Source organism: Alligator mississippiensis, chromosome 6, assembly GCF_030867095.1.
Source record: "Alligator mississippiensis isolate rAllMis1 chromosome 6, rAllMis1, whole genome shotgun sequence".
NCBI lineage: Eukaryota > Metazoa > Chordata > Crocodylia > Alligatoridae > Alligator > Alligator mississippiensis.
The window spans coordinates 49,350,843-49,369,032 of record NC_081829.1 but is presented as its reverse complement, the minus strand read 5'-3'; the positions used below and the strand labels follow the sequence as shown (position 1 = coordinate 49,369,032).

Genomic DNA, 18,190 nt, shown 5'->3' with positions numbered 1-18,190 from the left:
TCCATATCTTATTGTTTCTGGAATTCTCATAGCATATCTGTAGTACTACTTGTACAGGGACTTAAATGGTATTGCATATTTAATAGAGACCATTTTAAAAAAGCTGCAATTCTTTAAGAGCACAAAATTCAAACCACCACATTCATGGAATTCAAAGCTACATTGCCAACTTAATCACCATTCCATATCGCAGGCTGCGCTTTTCATGTATGAATTTCAGTTTTTAGATCATTAGCTGCAAATATTTGATGTTTTAACATGTCCCAATATTTTGTTTGATGTGAGATCTGCTCTCAAAATTAATGCACAATGGGATTCAATTTAAAACTCTATGATAGCAAGAAGGGCACAGAAAACTACCAGTAAAATAAATCTGTACAAATAATCCTCTTTTCCTTTAAAGGTTGTTTAGTGTGAAAGCTTGCCCTTAAAAAGAAGCACTGCTGGGACTCTTGGTTTAAGAGCTTACACAGATGGAACTATATATTGCAACCAATTAACTACTGAAGTTAAAAGATATGCTACTCTGTACTTATTAACTATCATGAAGAAGTTAAATAATTTATTCTCAAGACAAGCAGGCTACAGGACTATCCCAACATGTAATTCTAATTAATTTATTACTGTACCAAATAATGTTATTAAAGATAGTATGTAGCATGCCTGAGATTCTCAAAGGAAAATATCTAAAGGAGATTTGTGCCTAAATCTCATTTCAATTAAATGGGAATGTGACACAATGTCTGGACCCTAATTTAATAACAACAGAAAATAAGAAAATGCTATTTTTGCCTATTATGACGCAAAATACAGAAAATCCAGTGCTGTCATATTTCACAATTTGAGCAAAAGTCTTGTGATGTGGTTTTACTCCTGCTTCCTGGAAGCAAGTGATTGTGACAATCTCAGCTTTCATTTTGAAACACATTTCTAGCCTGCAGGGTTATATAGAGACGTTTTGCATAGGTAACCAAACTGAGACCTGGCGACCACATTCAAAAGTAAACAAAAGAAACACAACTTTTTTACATTTTAAAAATCTCATGATTCTTCACAATATTCTCATCGTTTTCAAAGACCTGATTAATGACTGTCCCAGGGACGCCGGGGCTATGGGGAAACCCCGGCCCAAAACCAAAGAGAAAGAGAGCCCATACTTACCCCTTGCAGGAGCCGGGGGCAGCAGGGGAGCGCATGCCGGGAAACTACCTGTGCGTTCTCGTATCCAGCTGAGACCGGGTGACGTCAGCGAGAGACACCACCCGGCAGGAATAAAGTGCGGCCCCGGGGGCACAGGAGGCGGACAGCAGAAGACCATGGAGCCCGCAGGGAGGCACGAGGTAGGGAGAGTGCACCTGCGGGGTTTGTCTGCCTCGGGCAGGGAAAGCTGCTGTAGCAAGGGAAGTGGCGAAAGCGGTGAGAGCTGCAGCTACAAAGACTCCAGCTGCGAAGCCGACGAGAGAGCCGGTAGGAGACCTGGGGAGGGAACCAGCTGTGGAGACAATGAAAGAGCCAGCAGGGAAGCCAGGGTAGAAGCTGGTGAGAGAGGCGGCAGGGAAGCCAGTGAAGAAGCTGGTGAAGGAACCGGTGGGAGAGCCGGCAGGGAAGCCGGTGAAGGAACCAGTGGGAGAGTTGCCAGGGAAGCCGGTGAAGGAACTGGTGGGAGAGCCAGCAGGGAAGCCAGTGAAGGAACCGCTGAGAGAGTCGGCAGGGAAGCCGGTGAAGGAACCGGTGAGACAGCTGGCAGGGAAGCCGGTGAAGGAACCGGTGAGAGAGCCGGCAGGGAAGCCGGAGAGAGAGTCCGCAGGGGCAACGGGACCTCGGGTCTCGTAGCCCTCAGACCGGAGCCCAGCTTAGGTCACCGAGACAAGCTGGTCGGGGACTGGGGAAGAGACAAGACGGGGCTGGTAAGAAGAAGCTGAGAGATCCGCAGCAGAAGGTGGCGTTTGGCCAGGGTGTAGGGGAGGTTGGAGCCCCGTGAGTGCCTGTCGAAGGCGTGATGACCCTGGAGGCTGTGTAGAAGGGGACCCCCACCACTGAAGGTCCATTCAAAGTTGAGGCAGGCGAGTCTCAGGGGTCCACCAAAGTCACCCGAGGCACCCTCTGGGGCCCTCTTGCAAGACCGGGGCAAACCCGGTCAGCCACCCGAGCAAAAAGCGGCTCGGGAACGTCTTTTCAAGCAGAGATGGGCACAATGACTTTTTAACATATTTGGATTTACATATGAAACTGATTTGGGAGAAATATGCAGCCTCTTTAAAGTGTAGTATCTAACTGGGTTCCTAAGTCTTTGAAAGTTACGTGTTAAGCATTGTTGAAGGCCTCTGCATCCTCAACAGGCCACTTCTAAGTGGCTATTAAGCCCACACTTTCTTGTGTCTGTAGGAAACTGGGAAAAAAAAACTGGTTTGGAAAACCAGGTAGAAACCCTGGATTAAGAATTCTGCAGCATGCATGTAGGTCTGGATACGATACTGATAATGGACATCTGTGCTTACAGTAGTTAGTATTCAATCAGTACAAGAAGCTGATTGGTCAGAGAGGAGATTGCTTTTAAGAGTTGTAAGTACCTAAACTGAGGATGCCTGCCTTGCTTAGATTGTAGTTATGTTAGCAAATAGTTTCTTTGATTTTAATTCTATTTTCTACTCTTAATAGTTTTCTTTTATTGATTACTCTGGATGATTTCATGCAGGTGTCCCTGAAGGAGAAAAGAAATCCCTTAGTCTTTATAAGGAATACCTGAAGAACACATTTCTAAAATGGACACCTCCTCCTCACTCTGAAGCAAGAGATATGAACAGAGATCACTGCACCCAGCAAGCTGTGTCTGCTTGCCACAACTTGGTGGTCAAATAAGTGGTGAGAACAATGGATGAAATGAGAGACCAGAAACATGTCCTGAGCTGATGTAAACTGGCATAGTTCTGCCAACCTCAATGGAATGATGATGATTTATACTAGCTGAAGATCCACCAAGGAGTTGCTGGCAGAAGTCAAAATATCTTTTAAACATGTTAAATGAGTTTATCTACTTTTATGAACTAATTTACACAGCTAGATGTTGAAGTAGTACAGAAAAAGTTGTTATAGGAAAGATGCATTTAGATAATCTATAAGAAATGTTATTCTCTGTTTAGCCTTTTCAGTATCAGTGCACTTTTAGATCAGGTGGTAAATCCTCACCTAGTATCAGCAGTCATAATCCCAGTGGGTGTAATTAATGTCAACTAAGGATCATCACTTTAGAGTGGTGGTAGGATTCAAACCTGGTTCTCTTGCGAGGCCAAATGATGACCCAAAATATATTTTTAAATTAAAACCTACAGAAATGGAACATTATGTTGTTGTTGAAGTTGCATTAAATTGTAAATATATTTGGGTTACGGTTATATTCAGGCTCAGCATGGCAACTCAGCTGATATGGCAATCCTGTTTAAATGTGCCATGACTTTACAAATTAAGCTAATTCAATGCTTTCAAAACAAATTTTCTTTTCATCCACAGAATAGATGTAGCAACACCAGCAGAAGCTTCTCCACACTGCTTTAAGTCTGTTTTATAGGAATGCACTCTACATGTACTTCAGTCTGTCTGTTGATTCAGTCTACAAGGTTGCACCAGTTCTGATAGTTTTCTTGGGACAGCTGTCTAATAAGTAGTTAGATAGACATTTTAATTTCCCAGCAGATGGGGGTAATTTCTGGACTTCATCATATTGCACTAGATTTAAACCAGTTAGCGTCAGTGAAAAGAGCCATGTCCTGCCAAATGTCTCTTCAATTTTCCATTTCCACATCACTTATCCATATGTGATTTCAGTAAAGTATGCATGATTGCAGAAATAAGATATATTAGGCCTAGTTTAATGCAGGCAAAAGTGCTTGCAACTCCACTGACTTCAGCAGTTACATTCACACAGCCCAGTAATGAATTTGGCCAATCATGTTTATTTATTTTTCCCACTTCCAATCACTTCAATAGTTTTTACTAACTGATTAGACAGAATTTTTTCTTTTTAAAGGCACAAACTCCAACAGGGTTAAATAACAATTCCCACCATGCCTACCTGGAAGACACAAAAGGGATTATTCAAGTTTAGAAATGCAACCCCCCCCAAACAAAAAAACAAACAAACAACAACAACAACAAAGCACCAAAAACAATGTGAAATTAAGCTACATTTTTATACTGTTTTGATACTTTAAGATATTTGCAATGACACACTGTTGATCCTGTTGATCAGGGTATGTAGTTGTTTATATGTGGTTTTAAGTTGACAATGTTCCTTTTACACAGAAAATGGCATGTATAGAACTCCCTTGAGGATGTTCATAACAGAATGTTAAAGACATTTTCATCCAGAACTCAGCATATGTTCATTGCCTAGATTCAACTGCTGGTTTATCAAACTTTGTGAGTACCTCGTGTGGTCAATCAGGAAGTGGTAATTTATTTGACACCAAAGGAATCTATTTCTTTAGGAACATATTGTTTAATTTTTCATTTTGTAAAACATCTGGATTTCCTTTGTTATGTTAAATAAAATATATATAATATTAAAATACAGGACTTCATCCAAAGACCATGGATATCAGAGTAATGGGCTCAGGATAAAGCTTAGACAACAAAAGCAGAAATGCAAGCATGTTAAAATATTCAAATACAAGAAAAATGAAATAACATACATACAGGCATCTGGGTTTCTTATTTAATGAGAAGTCTGTAAGCTGGAAAGAAACAAAAATATATTATTCACATTAATATAAACTTGCTAAATGTCACTGTTATCCACTGTCTCATAAATTACTTTATATCTATAAAATGTATGTGCATATCTATAAAATGTATGTGCATCTACAAAAAACAAATGAAAGGTTTCTTTTTTTAAAGAATATCTCTTTTGAGTCATATGGCCATTTTGTGTCAGACTGTCCTCCAATTACAATACTTAAGGACAGAAAAATGCAGAGGTAGATCAGCTAACTTATAAATGAGAGGAAGCAATTTTAACTTGAAACAAGGGCAAGAAAAATAAACAAAAGGAGAGAAAAGGTATAAAAGGGAATATTTATTCAGAGAAGATATCAAATGAGAAAGAATAAGTCCATGACTGAGTCTCAGAACAAGACAAAATTGATATATTACTGAAAACAGGAATAAGAGAATAAAAATGTGAGAGAATTGAATACTAAGGGGTTATAAGGGATACACTGTATAATTTCAGAAGTGTTCTTTTGCCTAGTCTAGTGGTGCTCAACCTTTCTGAACTCAAGGCATCCCTCAATGGACTTCAGGCACCCCTCCATAACTTTTTGTGAATTCAGTGGCCTCCGGTTTCAAAAGCTATAGCTTGCTTCCTTGCAGAGGGGCCCGGCAGTGGACATGAGGATCATCCAGGCAGGGACAAGCCTGAGCCTGCTTTTATCTGTTCGGTTTATCTGTTTATCTTGCACCTCACTTATTTCCTCACAGCTCTCGGCACTCTTAAAAAGATCTGGTGGTACCCCAGGGTGTCCCAGCACCCTGGTTGAGAATCAGTGCTACAGACACTATAGTTATATCATAGCACATTTCTATGGAAAATTTACTTTGGCAAAGTTGAGATGTGGCTCTGTATCTTCCCAATCCAGTTATCTTGAAGTTATGACATTATCTTCCAGCTGTCTACTTTAGGTCAGTCACTCACATTTTTAAACTAACATTTTAAATAAGGGGCCAGTGAAAGAGTGTTTTAAAAATGCTTACTAACAGCAACAGGCCAACTACTAAACCTCACACAGTATATCGAAGATGGTTTCTAACAAAAGTTGATCACCAGCACAGATTTTGTTGACCTATCTGCTGCATATGATACTGTAACACTGCATCATGATCCACAAACTACTTTATGACTAACAACTCGGATCTAAGCCAGACCATCTGTAGCCTCATGGAGAACAGGCGCTTCTACATGTATGGCCAGAAAAGTAGGTGGCACTCTCAAAAGCTTACCATAAGGCAGTGTGCTCATCCCACTTTTATTCAACATCTACATGATCAGACACTTCCTGCTAAATGTCAGCGTTTCATTTATGCTGACAATCTCCACACTACCACATAGCAGAAGAATTTTGAGGATACAGAGACGATCCAGGAGAAAGCACTGAACAAGATATCAGATTATTACCTAAATAATTTCCTGAAACTGAAACCTAGCAGAACCCAAATCTGTGCTTTGCGTCTGAGGAAACAGGATGTGGAATAACACTTGAATGTCACCTGCAGTGACCAGAGTCTTGAACATCAGAAACACCCGGTCTGCTTAGGGGTAACACTAGATTGAACACTTACAAAAAGCACATATTAAATACCAAAGCCAACGTCAACATATGAAACAACATTCCGCAAAAGCTCACAAATTTCAAGTGAGGAGCACATCTATCCACTACTGCCTTAGCACTTTGTTTCTCTATGGCTGAATATGCCTGCACCACCTCAGGACTCTCAAGTCACAGTAAACATATTGACACTGCCTTAAATGATACAAGCATAATTATAACAGGCTACCTAAAACCCACCCCTGTTGAATGGAGGCAATGAGAAAACCCCCCCCAGTGAGGAGTTAGCATCTGGCTCCAATTACAAATGGCACACATGGCAAAGACAAATGGCACACATGGCAAAGCATGAACAGATTGAGAGTGGGTCTCGGCAGATGCAACTTTGTCATGAAATCACATGGCCTCTATGCAACCGACCAATGTTTGTCAAGAGAAGCAAACCATGGGTCATCTCCTGAGATGCCCTGTAGCACCACAATGCACCCCACAAGATCTGGCAATGCCAACACTAGAAGCAGTCGCCTGTAGAGAATATTTGGAACAGACCAGATAGAAAGGTTGGATTGGAGATACGATGAAGATGGCTAATAACAATTTTACATGTGCAATGTATGTAGAAAACTATATTTCTTTCTCTTATTTTACTGGACAAAATATTAGGAGGAAAGTTCTTTGCCTTTTTAGGGCTGATTATACTGATTATGCTTTCAACTTATTAAATCTTTTTTTAAACTCGTGGGTAAGATTTTTTTTTCAATTTCTTATTGTAACTATAATCAAAGTAAATTGCTAAAGTAGAATAGTGTGGGCTGAATGTAGCTATTTTACATTGGATTAAACAGTGTAGATACAGTAAGAGATAATTATTGTGTTCAAGATAATTAATAAGCTATAGTGCAAGAGTAAACCGCATTAATTAAATTTTCCCTTACAGCCTTTACTTTTGCCAAAATGTACTTCATTGACAGGAACAATTAAGATCTCTGGCTTAGGTTCTTAGCTTGCCTTGAGTAGCATTCAGTGTATGGAAGGAGGGGAACAACACTTGATTTTTACCACTTCTTCCTCTTTCATCCTTCCCTCAAAACTCCCAGGTGCAACTGGTTTAGTTTTTGACAAAATGGCAGCCTCAAAGCTGTTACAAGCTGTCTGGCTGCAATTCCTCAAGGGTTCATTTTGTATTAGGGAATTCTCAAAGCATGGACCACCTGCCTATCCTCTCTTCATTGGGGGTCACCAATGTAGCCAACTCAAAATCAGACAGGGATTTCCCTACTTCAGGGTAATTCCTAGGTAGCTGATTAAGGCTGTTTTGCACCCCTGGGTTGGCACAAACAAACTTTACCAGGGCAAGTATCTGACCTGGTGCAGTGGAAGTGGCTTTTAATGAAATCTAATAATCAGATTTCAGTCATTTAACAGGGCTGTTCAGTTTCTGAATTGTTACACCCATTGTTCTCCCTCTGATAGTCCTCTATGCAGTTACTTTGAGCCCTGACTTGCAATCCTTACTCAGGCACGACTCCTTCAAGTCAAGGGGAGTTTGGTTTCAGTAAGGACTGGGTCTTCAAGTCTCTGGCAGCACAGAAGACTAACATATTTACTCAGGTATACACTCTTCCTGACCTGTTGGCAAATAATTTCAGACAATGTCCTCTCAAACTGCAGGCAAAAGAAAACCCCAAACCCTCATTCTGCTTGGCAAGGATTTTGAGACAAAAAATCCCCACAGACTAAAGTTTAAAAATCACAGAGAATAACAAAAAGTTCCATTAATTCTGCTTTCCTCTCCATCCATTTAAACTCTGCATACAGAACAATGCTTTGTGGTTTGAGGCCTGTATAGGACTACAGCTAAGAAAACTGCAGGAAAACACCCTTCTGGTTGGTTATATAACCCAGGTAGCATTTCACCAGTTTCCTGCCTTTTTATAGTTTCTCAGTTCACAATGGGACTAAGGGTCTTTGGTCATGTCCTTTTGTCTGTGGACTCTCTAGGATGGTGTTTGATATGATGCTACACTTCCCAACATCCATGAACACTAGCAGCCTTTAGCATTTATTAATTTGACCTTGACTTTTTCTTTAAAAAAATATAATATGTACTTTAGTGCCTGGTTGACAGCCCTAGGAGACTGCTTGAAATGTTGGCAATGACAGACTAAATTTTCCTAATTCGCATTTTCCATATCCATAGAAAATCATAGAAAATTAGGGTTGGAAGGGACCTCAGGAGGTCATTTAGACCAACCCCCTGCTCAAATAAGGACCATCCCCAATTAGATCATTCCAACTAAGGCTTTGTCTAGCTGGGTCTTAAATCTCCAAGGATGGAGATTCAACAACCTTTCTGGGCAACCTGAGCCAGTATTTTACTACCCTCCTAGTAAGAAAGTTTTTCTTAATAATGTTCCTTCTTTTCTTGACCATTCTATCAAAGTTGCTTACAGAGGAGGGGGCAATTATAGTTCAAGCTCAGCTATAATCCCATTTTGTGCTGTTTACTAATCACTATTGTTTATCAGTTCACTGAGACCTGGGCTAAAACACTGAAATCAGACTTATCAAACATGGCCAAAAGCCATCAGATGCCCCAAAGTTGTTTCCAATACCTATTTAAAAGGAAAATAACCAGGAAGAAAAGAATTTTGGGGATGATGCAGCCTTTAAGATAACATGTGAAATGTGTTGTGTCCCCTGCCTAAAAGGATAATAGAATATGCATAGTCAGTGATTAGATACATAGCTGTCTGACATGCTTGCAAAAATATTGTTCCTATAAACGTTATTTTCTGCTGTATTTTTCATGCTTTACTCTTGGATTTCCTTAACAACATCTTTCATCCTACTAGGATGCAAGTGCTTGCAGCCATATCACCTTAGGTTTTTATAATCTCATGAACTCAAGAGGGTGAGGCTAATCAGTACCTGGATGAGTAATCTCAAAGGCATACCAAGATTATTCAGTAGTTGTCACTATCTGCTAAGGCAATGAACAGACATTGCATGTGTCCCAGGAGAAAGTCTTTTGTCTGATGTACACATCCATTATCCTGCTTCAAGTCCCTCTAAAGCATGCCAGATAAAACGCACTAATGCTTTTCCCCATTATAGCCCATTATACTTCTGAACAGATATTGTGGTTCATTCCAGTGACAAACTTGTCAGGCTCTTTACTCTAGCTGGCCATTTACTGGTAAAGAAGTAGTAATGTAGCTTGGAACAGTGGCACACGCATAAGGCACTGCCACACTAGTTTTAATCTGAGTCACATACCAGGATAATCAATGCTGTGTCAAATAAGATGTCTGTTTACAACCTAAAAGACAGTTTTGAAACAATAATCCAGTGTGCTAAAGATGCTACTGAGGTTGCCTCTTTCAGGAATGATTTGAAATTAAGCTCCTTACTACTTGTCCTCTTTAAAGAACTTGGTTTCAACCTTGGTTTCCATATCAAACTAACCTCAGTTTTATCTTCTCAACCTATCTAAAGATTCTCCTATTTCAAATAGTTATGGTGAGTTTTGCCTTTTTGTCCATAAGCTGCTGTTTAGCACTGTGCACTGTCAAACAATGGCTGCCTTGCACCTCACATGTGACTGCATCTCCATGATGGATGAAATAAAAAATTAGGTGTAGTAAAATTTACACCTTGTATTATTTTAAGCCTGAAATGTTCTCTAGAAGGTTTGTGGATGAAGCTTGCTATACAAATGTAACATATTAGATGGAAACGACTGAGTCATTGTGGGTGCCTCTATGTGAGACACTATGCTGCAGTAGCAACGAGCTGCTGTGCCATAGCTGGTTGCTATAGCTCTGTAGCATTGCTAGGCACGAACCATGACAGCGACATTACTGGGCAGTAGCGTCTAAAAATAACCATGTGGCAACAGGACTATGCAGTAACGCTGGTTACTTCACAGTCATTTAGTACTTGGTTAAGCAATGACTGTGCAGTAACAACTGCACAGACCGCTGGACATGTAGACATGCCCACTAGCAACATGCCCACTGGCTCGCTGTACGTCTACGTTGGGACCAGCTCCTAGGAGGAGATGCACGGATGGATGTCCGTTGCACCCATGAGTGCCGTAGACCCCTGGCGGACCCTCAGGCAGACCCCCAAAACCCATTACCCTTGGTGAGGAGCCAGGAGGTAAGAGGAGGACTGCAGCAAGTGGACAGATAATGGTCGGGGCAGCTGAGTGGAGCTGAAGAGAGCCATGCCCCGCTCAGCCCTTATTTAACCCAGCCCCGCTGGGACCCGCACAAACAGGTGTGCTCTGGGCCTGGTGCATGAGTTAGCACAGGACTTTAAACGCAGAGCCCGCCCGAGGGTACAGAGAATCAAGGCAACCACTCCAGGCCCTATGCTTTGGGGGGGCCCCGCAGAGCCAGGCAGAGTGGCTGTGGCTCTTTCTGCAAGCCCCGCCTGGAACTGGTGGCTCAGCCCCATGCTGCAGAAGAAGCACAGAGACCCCTCCCCCCTTTACAGGGGTACCATGGCACTGCGCAGTGTTAAAGGGGCCCCACACAGCCTGATTTTTCCCAGGCCCCGCACCCCCCAGGGTCAGCTCTGTTTGTGCGGGGGGGGTGCACAGAGGGGCCACCAACAGGCTTTCAGCCCTGAGTTGCCCCCCGGGCAGAGAGGCATGGCATACCCCATGCCTGTTGTAACCCCAGGCAGCCAAAGCACACATGCCATGGGATAGATCCCCCAATGCTGGAACTTGGGTTAAGGGGACAAGGGTTAACCCCCACCCCCTCCAGGGAGACCTGGGGACTCAGGGAATCCCCCAACTGCCTGAAAAAATGGGAAGCCAGGGGGACCCCCCTGTAGGCAGCTACGCGAGCCTATCTGACAGGCCACAGCAACAGCATCAGCTGCTGAAGAGGGCCATGTGGGGGTAATCGTACCCACCAGGTCTTCTACTCAATAAAGCACCTAAGGATCCATGCAAACAGGGACCACGCTGTAATATGCATGCGCATATAGCATGCATATAGCACTATATGCATGCGCATGTAGCATGCACTACACCTCAAGGCTTCCTGAGCTGGACAGACCTCCCCCACCTGGTACCTTGGGGATCCTTCCCCGGACAGGGTACATGGTCCTGGCCTCCATGCAGATGGAGCCCTTGACTCCAGGCTGTGGAGGCTACCTGGTGCATCTGCTGGGGGCTGGGATCTGGGCTCCAGGCACTCCTACTTGTGGGATGTGTTCACTGGTGGAGACTCTGGCAGACCGGATGAGGGAACTCCATCAGGGATCATGAGAAGGACATCAATGCCTACTGACAGACTTTGTACCTGGAGAAGAATGCCACAGAGATCAGGCAGAAGAGTGAGCTTCAGCACGATGCCCCCAGTGATGGAGAGTGAAAATTGGCCCAAAGCCACAACGTGCACCAGCTGCTCCACTGACAGCCTTACACAACAACTACGCAGCCCTGATACCATCATCGGAGGAGGCATCTGCATCCTCCGCATCGAGAACGAGGGGAACAGCCACCCCCACCGAAGAAGTAACAAAGGGTGATTGTTGTGGGAGACTCCCTGCTGCAAGGAACAGAAGAAGCCATCTGTCACCCAGACCCCCTTGCTCGAGAGGTCTGCTGCCTTCCAGATGCCAGGATCCAAGATGTAATGGACAGGATCCCAAAGCTGGTCCGTCCTAAGGACTACTATCCCATGCTCTATGTCCCCCAGGAGAATAATGAGCAACTACAAGACTAGGGGGGTGAAGCTCAAGGAACTAGGAGCACAAGTGGTCTTCTCCTCAATCCTCCCAGTTAGAGGCTGTGGCCGTCAGAGGGAGGAATGCATTGAGGAAGTCAACCAAAAGCTTCAGAGATGGTGTCACTGAGTTGGTTTTGGATTCTTCAACCTTGGTATGCAGTTCATCAGCACTGGTCTGCATGCAAGAGATGGTATCCACCTCACAGGCAGAGGGAAGAAGCTCTTTTCCACAAGAGTCACAGACTTGTGGAGAAGGGCTTTAAACTAGACAAGCCCAGGGTAGTGGGGGTAGATTCCACTACTGGGCATAAATCCTCTGGCCAAGATGGCCCAGAGGAGGGTATTCACGTAGGGGACATCCAAATGATTATCAATGCCCAAGACACTTGCAGACGGACAGAAAACCTGGGATGACTAGGGGTGAACTCAGCTGTCTTTATGGGAACACCAGAAGCATGGGCAATAAACAGGACAAACTGGTACTCGTTCTGGCAGACAAGGATTTTGACATCATTGGGTTGATGGAGACTTGATGGGATGATACATATGATTGGGCAGTGGATACTGAGGGCTACAGGATCTACAGGAAGGACTGTGTTAGGAAGAAGGATGGAGAGGGGTAGCCTTCTATGTGAAAGAGTAGTACCCCTCCCCTCAGGTCACATTTGATTGCATGAGGAAGTCTCTTGTGACCCTCTGAGTCAAAATGCAAGGGGGATCAGGAGAAGGGGACCTAATAGTGGGAGTCTACTATAGGCCTCCCTACCAAGAAGAGGAGCGCGATAAGACATTCTACAGAGAACTGACCAAAGCAGCCAGCACTAAAGACTTGATTGTCATGGGTGACTTCAACTACCTTGACATCTCTTGGGAAGACCATTCAGCCAGCTCCAGCAGGTCAACAAACTTCTTGGCAATTTTAGACCATCTGTCACAGGCTGTGGAGGAGTTGACTAGGGGGAAAGCCCCTCTGGACTTGGTGCTGACCAAAAGCGAAGACATGGTAGGCAACCTGAAGATTGGAGGTACTCTGGGTGACAATGACCATGATTTGATTAGATTCACCATCCACCAAAAGGCTGGGAATTCTACCAGCAGAACAGAAGTCCTTGACTTCAGAAGGGCAAACTCTGGTAAACTCAGGAGTCTAGTTGGAAAGGCCCTTTGCAACCAGCGACTGGGCAACTTGGGAGTTCAGGAATGGTGCCACTTCCTTAAGGAGGCAATTCTCATTGCTCAAAAAGAGGCCATCCCCATGCAGTCAAAAGGAGGGAAAGGGACCAAGAGACCCGCCTGGCTCAACAGCGACATGAGGGAACTTCTCAAAAAGAAAAAAGAAGTATACATGCAATGGAAAAATAGTTCAGCATCAAGAGAAGAGTACATTCAGATAGCCAGGGCCTGCAGGTATGAGACAAGGCAAGCCAAGGCATGCATCAAGATCAAGCTGGAAACTGAAATAAAAGACAACAAAAAGTCCTTCTATAGGTACATAGGGAGCAAGAAAAAGAATCAAGCTCCACTGTGGGTCCCCTACTGAATACGGAAGGGAAGCCCACAGCTGATCCCTGCAAAAAGGCAGAGCTCCTTAATTCTTACTTCGCATCAGTATTTTTTAAATCAGTCGTGAACTCATCACCTGTCCAGAGACCCAGAGAATATGGCGATGACAGTAGTCCACATAAAATCAGCCCTGAACAGGTGAAGGTACTCTTAGAACATTTGGATGTTTTCAAGTAGGCTGGGCCAGATGACCTGCACCCGAGAGTCCTGAAAGAACTGGCCGAAGTCAGAGCGGTGCCTCTGGCAAGACTGTTTGAAGAGTCATGGAACTCAGGAGTGGTCCTGAATGAATGGAATAAGGCTGATGTGGTGCCCATCCTTAAGAAAGGGAAAAGGGACAACCCTGCTAACTATACTGATCAGTCTGACTTCAATCCTGGGAAAAATCTTTGAAAAAATCATCAAGGAGGCCATCAACCACAAGCTCGTAACTGGTGGGGTGCTGAGAATGAACCAGCATGGCTTTGTTGGGGGGGAAGTCTTGCCTAACAAATCTGGTGTCCTTTTATGACCAGGTAACTAACCAGCTGGACATGGGACATGAAGTACACATCACCTACCTAGACTTCAGCAAGGCCTTTGATACTGTTTCCCATGAGATTCTCTCAATTAAATTTGGGTGTACTGGCCTAGACCTGGCTACGGTGAGGTGGGTTGCAACTGGCTCAGCAGCTGATCCCAGTAAGTGGTAATTGATGGGGTGGCCTCATCCTGAAGGGCCGTCTCCAGTGATCGTCCCAGGGATCAGTGCTTGGGCCCATGCTCTTTAACATCTTTATCAATGACCTGGATGAGGGAGTGGAAAGCACAATGATTACATTTGCAGATGACACCAAGTGGTGGGGAAATGTGGGCACATCTGAGGACGGGGCAAATATCCAGGATGATCTTGACAGGCTGGTCCTATGGGATGAATGCAATCAGATGAATGAGATCAATAGGGATAAGTGCTGGGTCCCTCATCTGGGTAGGAAGAACCTTCACAACTATACAATGGGTGGTGGTCCACTGGCTGGCACTTCATCTGAAAGGGACCTGGGGGTGACAATCGACCAAAGAATGAATACGAGTCATCAGTGTGATGAAGTCGCCAACAGGATAAATAGAACTCTAGTGTGCATCAGCCAAAGTGTAGCCAGTAGATCCAGGAAGCTGCTCCTTCCCCTCTATTCAGCATTGGAGAGGCCACAGCTGGAGTACTATGTCTAGTTCTGGGCACCGCACTTCAAGAAGGATGTGGATAAGCTTGAAAGAGTACAGAGAAGGGCCACCCACGTGATCAGGGGCCCAGGAGATCGGCCCTATAAAGAGAGACTCTGGCAACTGTGTCTGTTCACTCTGTGTAAGAGAAGACTGAGAGGTAACTTGATAGCCACCTACAAGTATGTCAGGGGCAAACACCAAGATCTAGGGGAACGATTCTTCAGAAAGGCACCCCTTGGGAGGACAAGGTCCAAAGGGCACAGGCTAGTTGAGGAAAAATTTAGGATAGACATAAGGAAAAAATTCTTGTCCAAAGGGTAACTAAAATCTGGAACACACTCCCAGCAGAGGTGATGCAGTCACCATCCCTGGAGGTTTTCAAGAGGAGGCTGGACAAGCATCTCGTAGAACTTGTTTGAGCCCAATTACCTCCTGCCCATGGCAGGGGACTGGACGCAATGATCTTACAGGTCCCTTCCAGTCCTTCTATTCTATGCTTCTATGATTCTAAGAATAGAAAGGCCTTTATTCCTGCTCTGTGTGGCTTCAGATACTAGCTTGAAATAGTGTCTTGTGTTCTTAGTTCCAACAACAGCAAGTCAGCTGTAGCTCAGCTTGTGTGTGACAGTTGTGAATATCACAGATAATCTATGTAAAACATCCTTCCTTCCCCCACCCTCCTTAATCATCCCATCTAATTTACTATGTGTTCACTATGTTTAAATGTGTTTTCACCATTATGCATTACATTGAGTTTCAAAGTTACAGATAAAGTTCAATTAAGCTTAGAATCCAAGGGTATCTATACACGTGCTCTGGGGTTGGGGTGAGGGGGCAGCATTTTAATTACAGTGGCTCCTGGACAGGTGTTCTAATTAAAACGCCAGAGTGTCATGTATATTCTGTGTCCCACATTTCAAAATGGCGGCAAGGGGTACTTCAACTAATGCTCACTCAACGAGTTTTAGTTAAAGTGCCCCTGCCGGCATTATGAAACGTGTGACACTGAATACATATAACACTGCAGCACACTGGAGCATTCTAATCAGAATGTTCCAGCTCCGACACATTCTATATAAAATGTGTCAGAGCACATGTATAGGCAACACAAGTGTGTCAAGTGTCCCATTTACTACTTATTTTGCTGAACATAGTATATATTATGCCAAACACATAGAGAGACTTCTTATACCTTTAAGTACACAGAAATAAAAACACTTCACAAATAAGACTGGATTCTCAATTATTCAGTCTTGCTGAATCTATTAACATTCACATTCAATAACTTTCCCTGGAGCAGTGAACTAGAATATAATTAATGAGACGACCTCACTAGCTTACCACATGTTCATTGACATTACTGTAGTTGCATGTAATCTGTTGATTTTGATAGTATTCTAATTGTCTTTCTGCCAGATCAACACGCTGCAAGAGATTCTCAATGAAGTGCTGGAGTCTGGCTTTTCCACGGAACTCTTTCTCAGCTGCTTCTTCTAGGAAGTGGTTAAAGGTAACAACTTCTCTGTTAAGACAAAAATATTGAAAGTACCATTTTTGTACTGGAATGCAGCTCAGGATGGTACTGGTAAGAAAAAGAATAGGAATATAGCACTTGAAATTCCCTTCCATGTCATTGTCCCAAAATATAACAATCATACCATATAAACCCTTTAATTAATGTATCAAGTTCCATCTTAAAAATAAGTTAGGCTTCTACGCCCACTCTTCCTAATGGACAACTGTTCCAGAATCCCAGTTCCTGGTGGTTAGATTGCCACCTGAATCCCAGTCCCTGGTTCTAATTGCCACTCTTTTTGTGCCTACATTGTCCTTTTGCTTATCTTTTCTCTCCCAAGTGTATTTATCCCTTGGTGTATTTATAAGCAGCAGTCATATCACCTCCCAGCCTTTGTTTTGCTTGGCTAAACAAATTAAACATTTATTAGCGTTCTTCTGTAAAATAGGTGCTTAATTCCTCTGATCATCCTAGGGCCTCTTTCTGCACCTGTTTCAGTTAACAAAAACCTACACAATTGCAGATGATATATAGTGTATGTTATTCTCACCAAAGCCTTGTATAATGAAATTAATAGCTTCTCCTTTCTACTGCCAATTCCTTTCCAGATATATCCTAGGAATGCACCTGCCTTTTATATGACTATCCTCTAATTGACTAATACACTCAGGTTTTCTAGTCTGCCACTGTCTACAAATGACGAACACCTAGCTTATAATAGAAACTCTTGTTACTATTCTCTCAGTGCCTGACCTTGCCCTTAGAGCTATTGAATTTCTTTCATTTTTAGTTTTCTAGTTCTCAAGGTCAACCAATCTTTCCTCCTCGATATTCGGATTCATCTCTGTATTGCTGATGACTGCCAACTTTGTGCCATCAACAAATTTCATGAGGACAACAATGCAAAGGAGGGATGGTGATTTGTTCTTCCTCTTTGCTGTCATGTTTCTAAGTTTTTTTTTCCTGTAAATCATTGGAAAGGAAGAAAACTAAAAACTTGAAAAAAAATCTATGGGATTACAAGAGGCTCTTTAAGAAATTCCTTTTGTTCAACTGTTAGCCAGGTTGGAGATTAAACCACCCACAAGGGACAAAAAAGATGCCCTGTTATGCCACATACTTCAGTACTAGAACATTCTTTGAGGGATGGCTCAGCCACCGTGCTTTTCAGGAGATTACTACAGCACAGACCTCTCCTTTCTCCATGTTCATTCATGTCTTTAGGGCAGAGTGCTCCCAAAGAATGTCCCCTCCTTTGGCTGCACTTTACAATTACAATGCGTAAATGATAAAGAGATTTAGGAAAATGTTGCCACTTAGGTGGCTTCTTCTCCTAAAAGGACATTTACCACACCAGCTCCTGGCCATCAGCACTGAAAATGTTTATTGCATCAAAGGAAGATATCTGTATGCAGTATAAGTAACGTTAAATAAATAAAAGAATGCCAAATAAAAGACCAGAATCTTTCATATAATTTAAGAAATAACCATAATTTCCATCTGAGATAGCTGGAGAAATTTTGCAAAAGCAACTTTTAGTACATTCCAAAATATCTGTTTCCTTAATGTTTTTCAGGTGAAAAAGTGGTGCCTTTTTCCATATTTAAATATACACCAGTTTGACACTCAAACTGGGGGTGTGAGCAGAAATAGAAAAAAAAAATAAAATTTGTCCTTGAATCCTGCCAGTGTAATTTGATAGATTTGGTTTAAATTAACTAAATTATATGTTCCCAAATAGTTTTATTTTATCCTGATTCTCTATACAGGCAATCATCAATCCTCTGGATCATGGTGTATGCATAAGTCATGTGCCTGATGAATCCACTTGTGGCTGA

At 43.0% G+C, this 18,190-nt stretch overlaps 1 protein-coding gene across 3 annotated transcripts in view; it reads right to left on the bottom strand.

The window, feature by feature from the left end:
• Positions 1-18,190, bottom strand: part of ZNF365 (zinc finger protein 365) — a 39,560-nt gene that overhangs the window by 4,133 nt on the left and 17,237 nt on the right. Inside the window, exons 3-5 of one of the 3 annotated variants that reach the window (XM_059729869.1) lie at positions 16,178-16,358; positions 4,693-4,730; positions 3,931-4,069 (exon numbers count right to left, since the gene is read on the bottom strand). In XM_059729869.1, coding sequence (XP_059585852.1) covers positions 4,066-4,069; positions 4,693-4,730; positions 16,178-16,358 — 223 coding nt within the window. In that variant the 3' untranslated portion in view covers positions 3,931-4,065. Of the gene's footprint in view, positions 1-3,930; positions 4,070-4,688; positions 4,731-16,177; positions 16,359-18,190 lie in introns of those variants that run through there. The other 2 variants (XM_059729868.1, XM_006266232.4) reach the window with 2 other exon arrangements.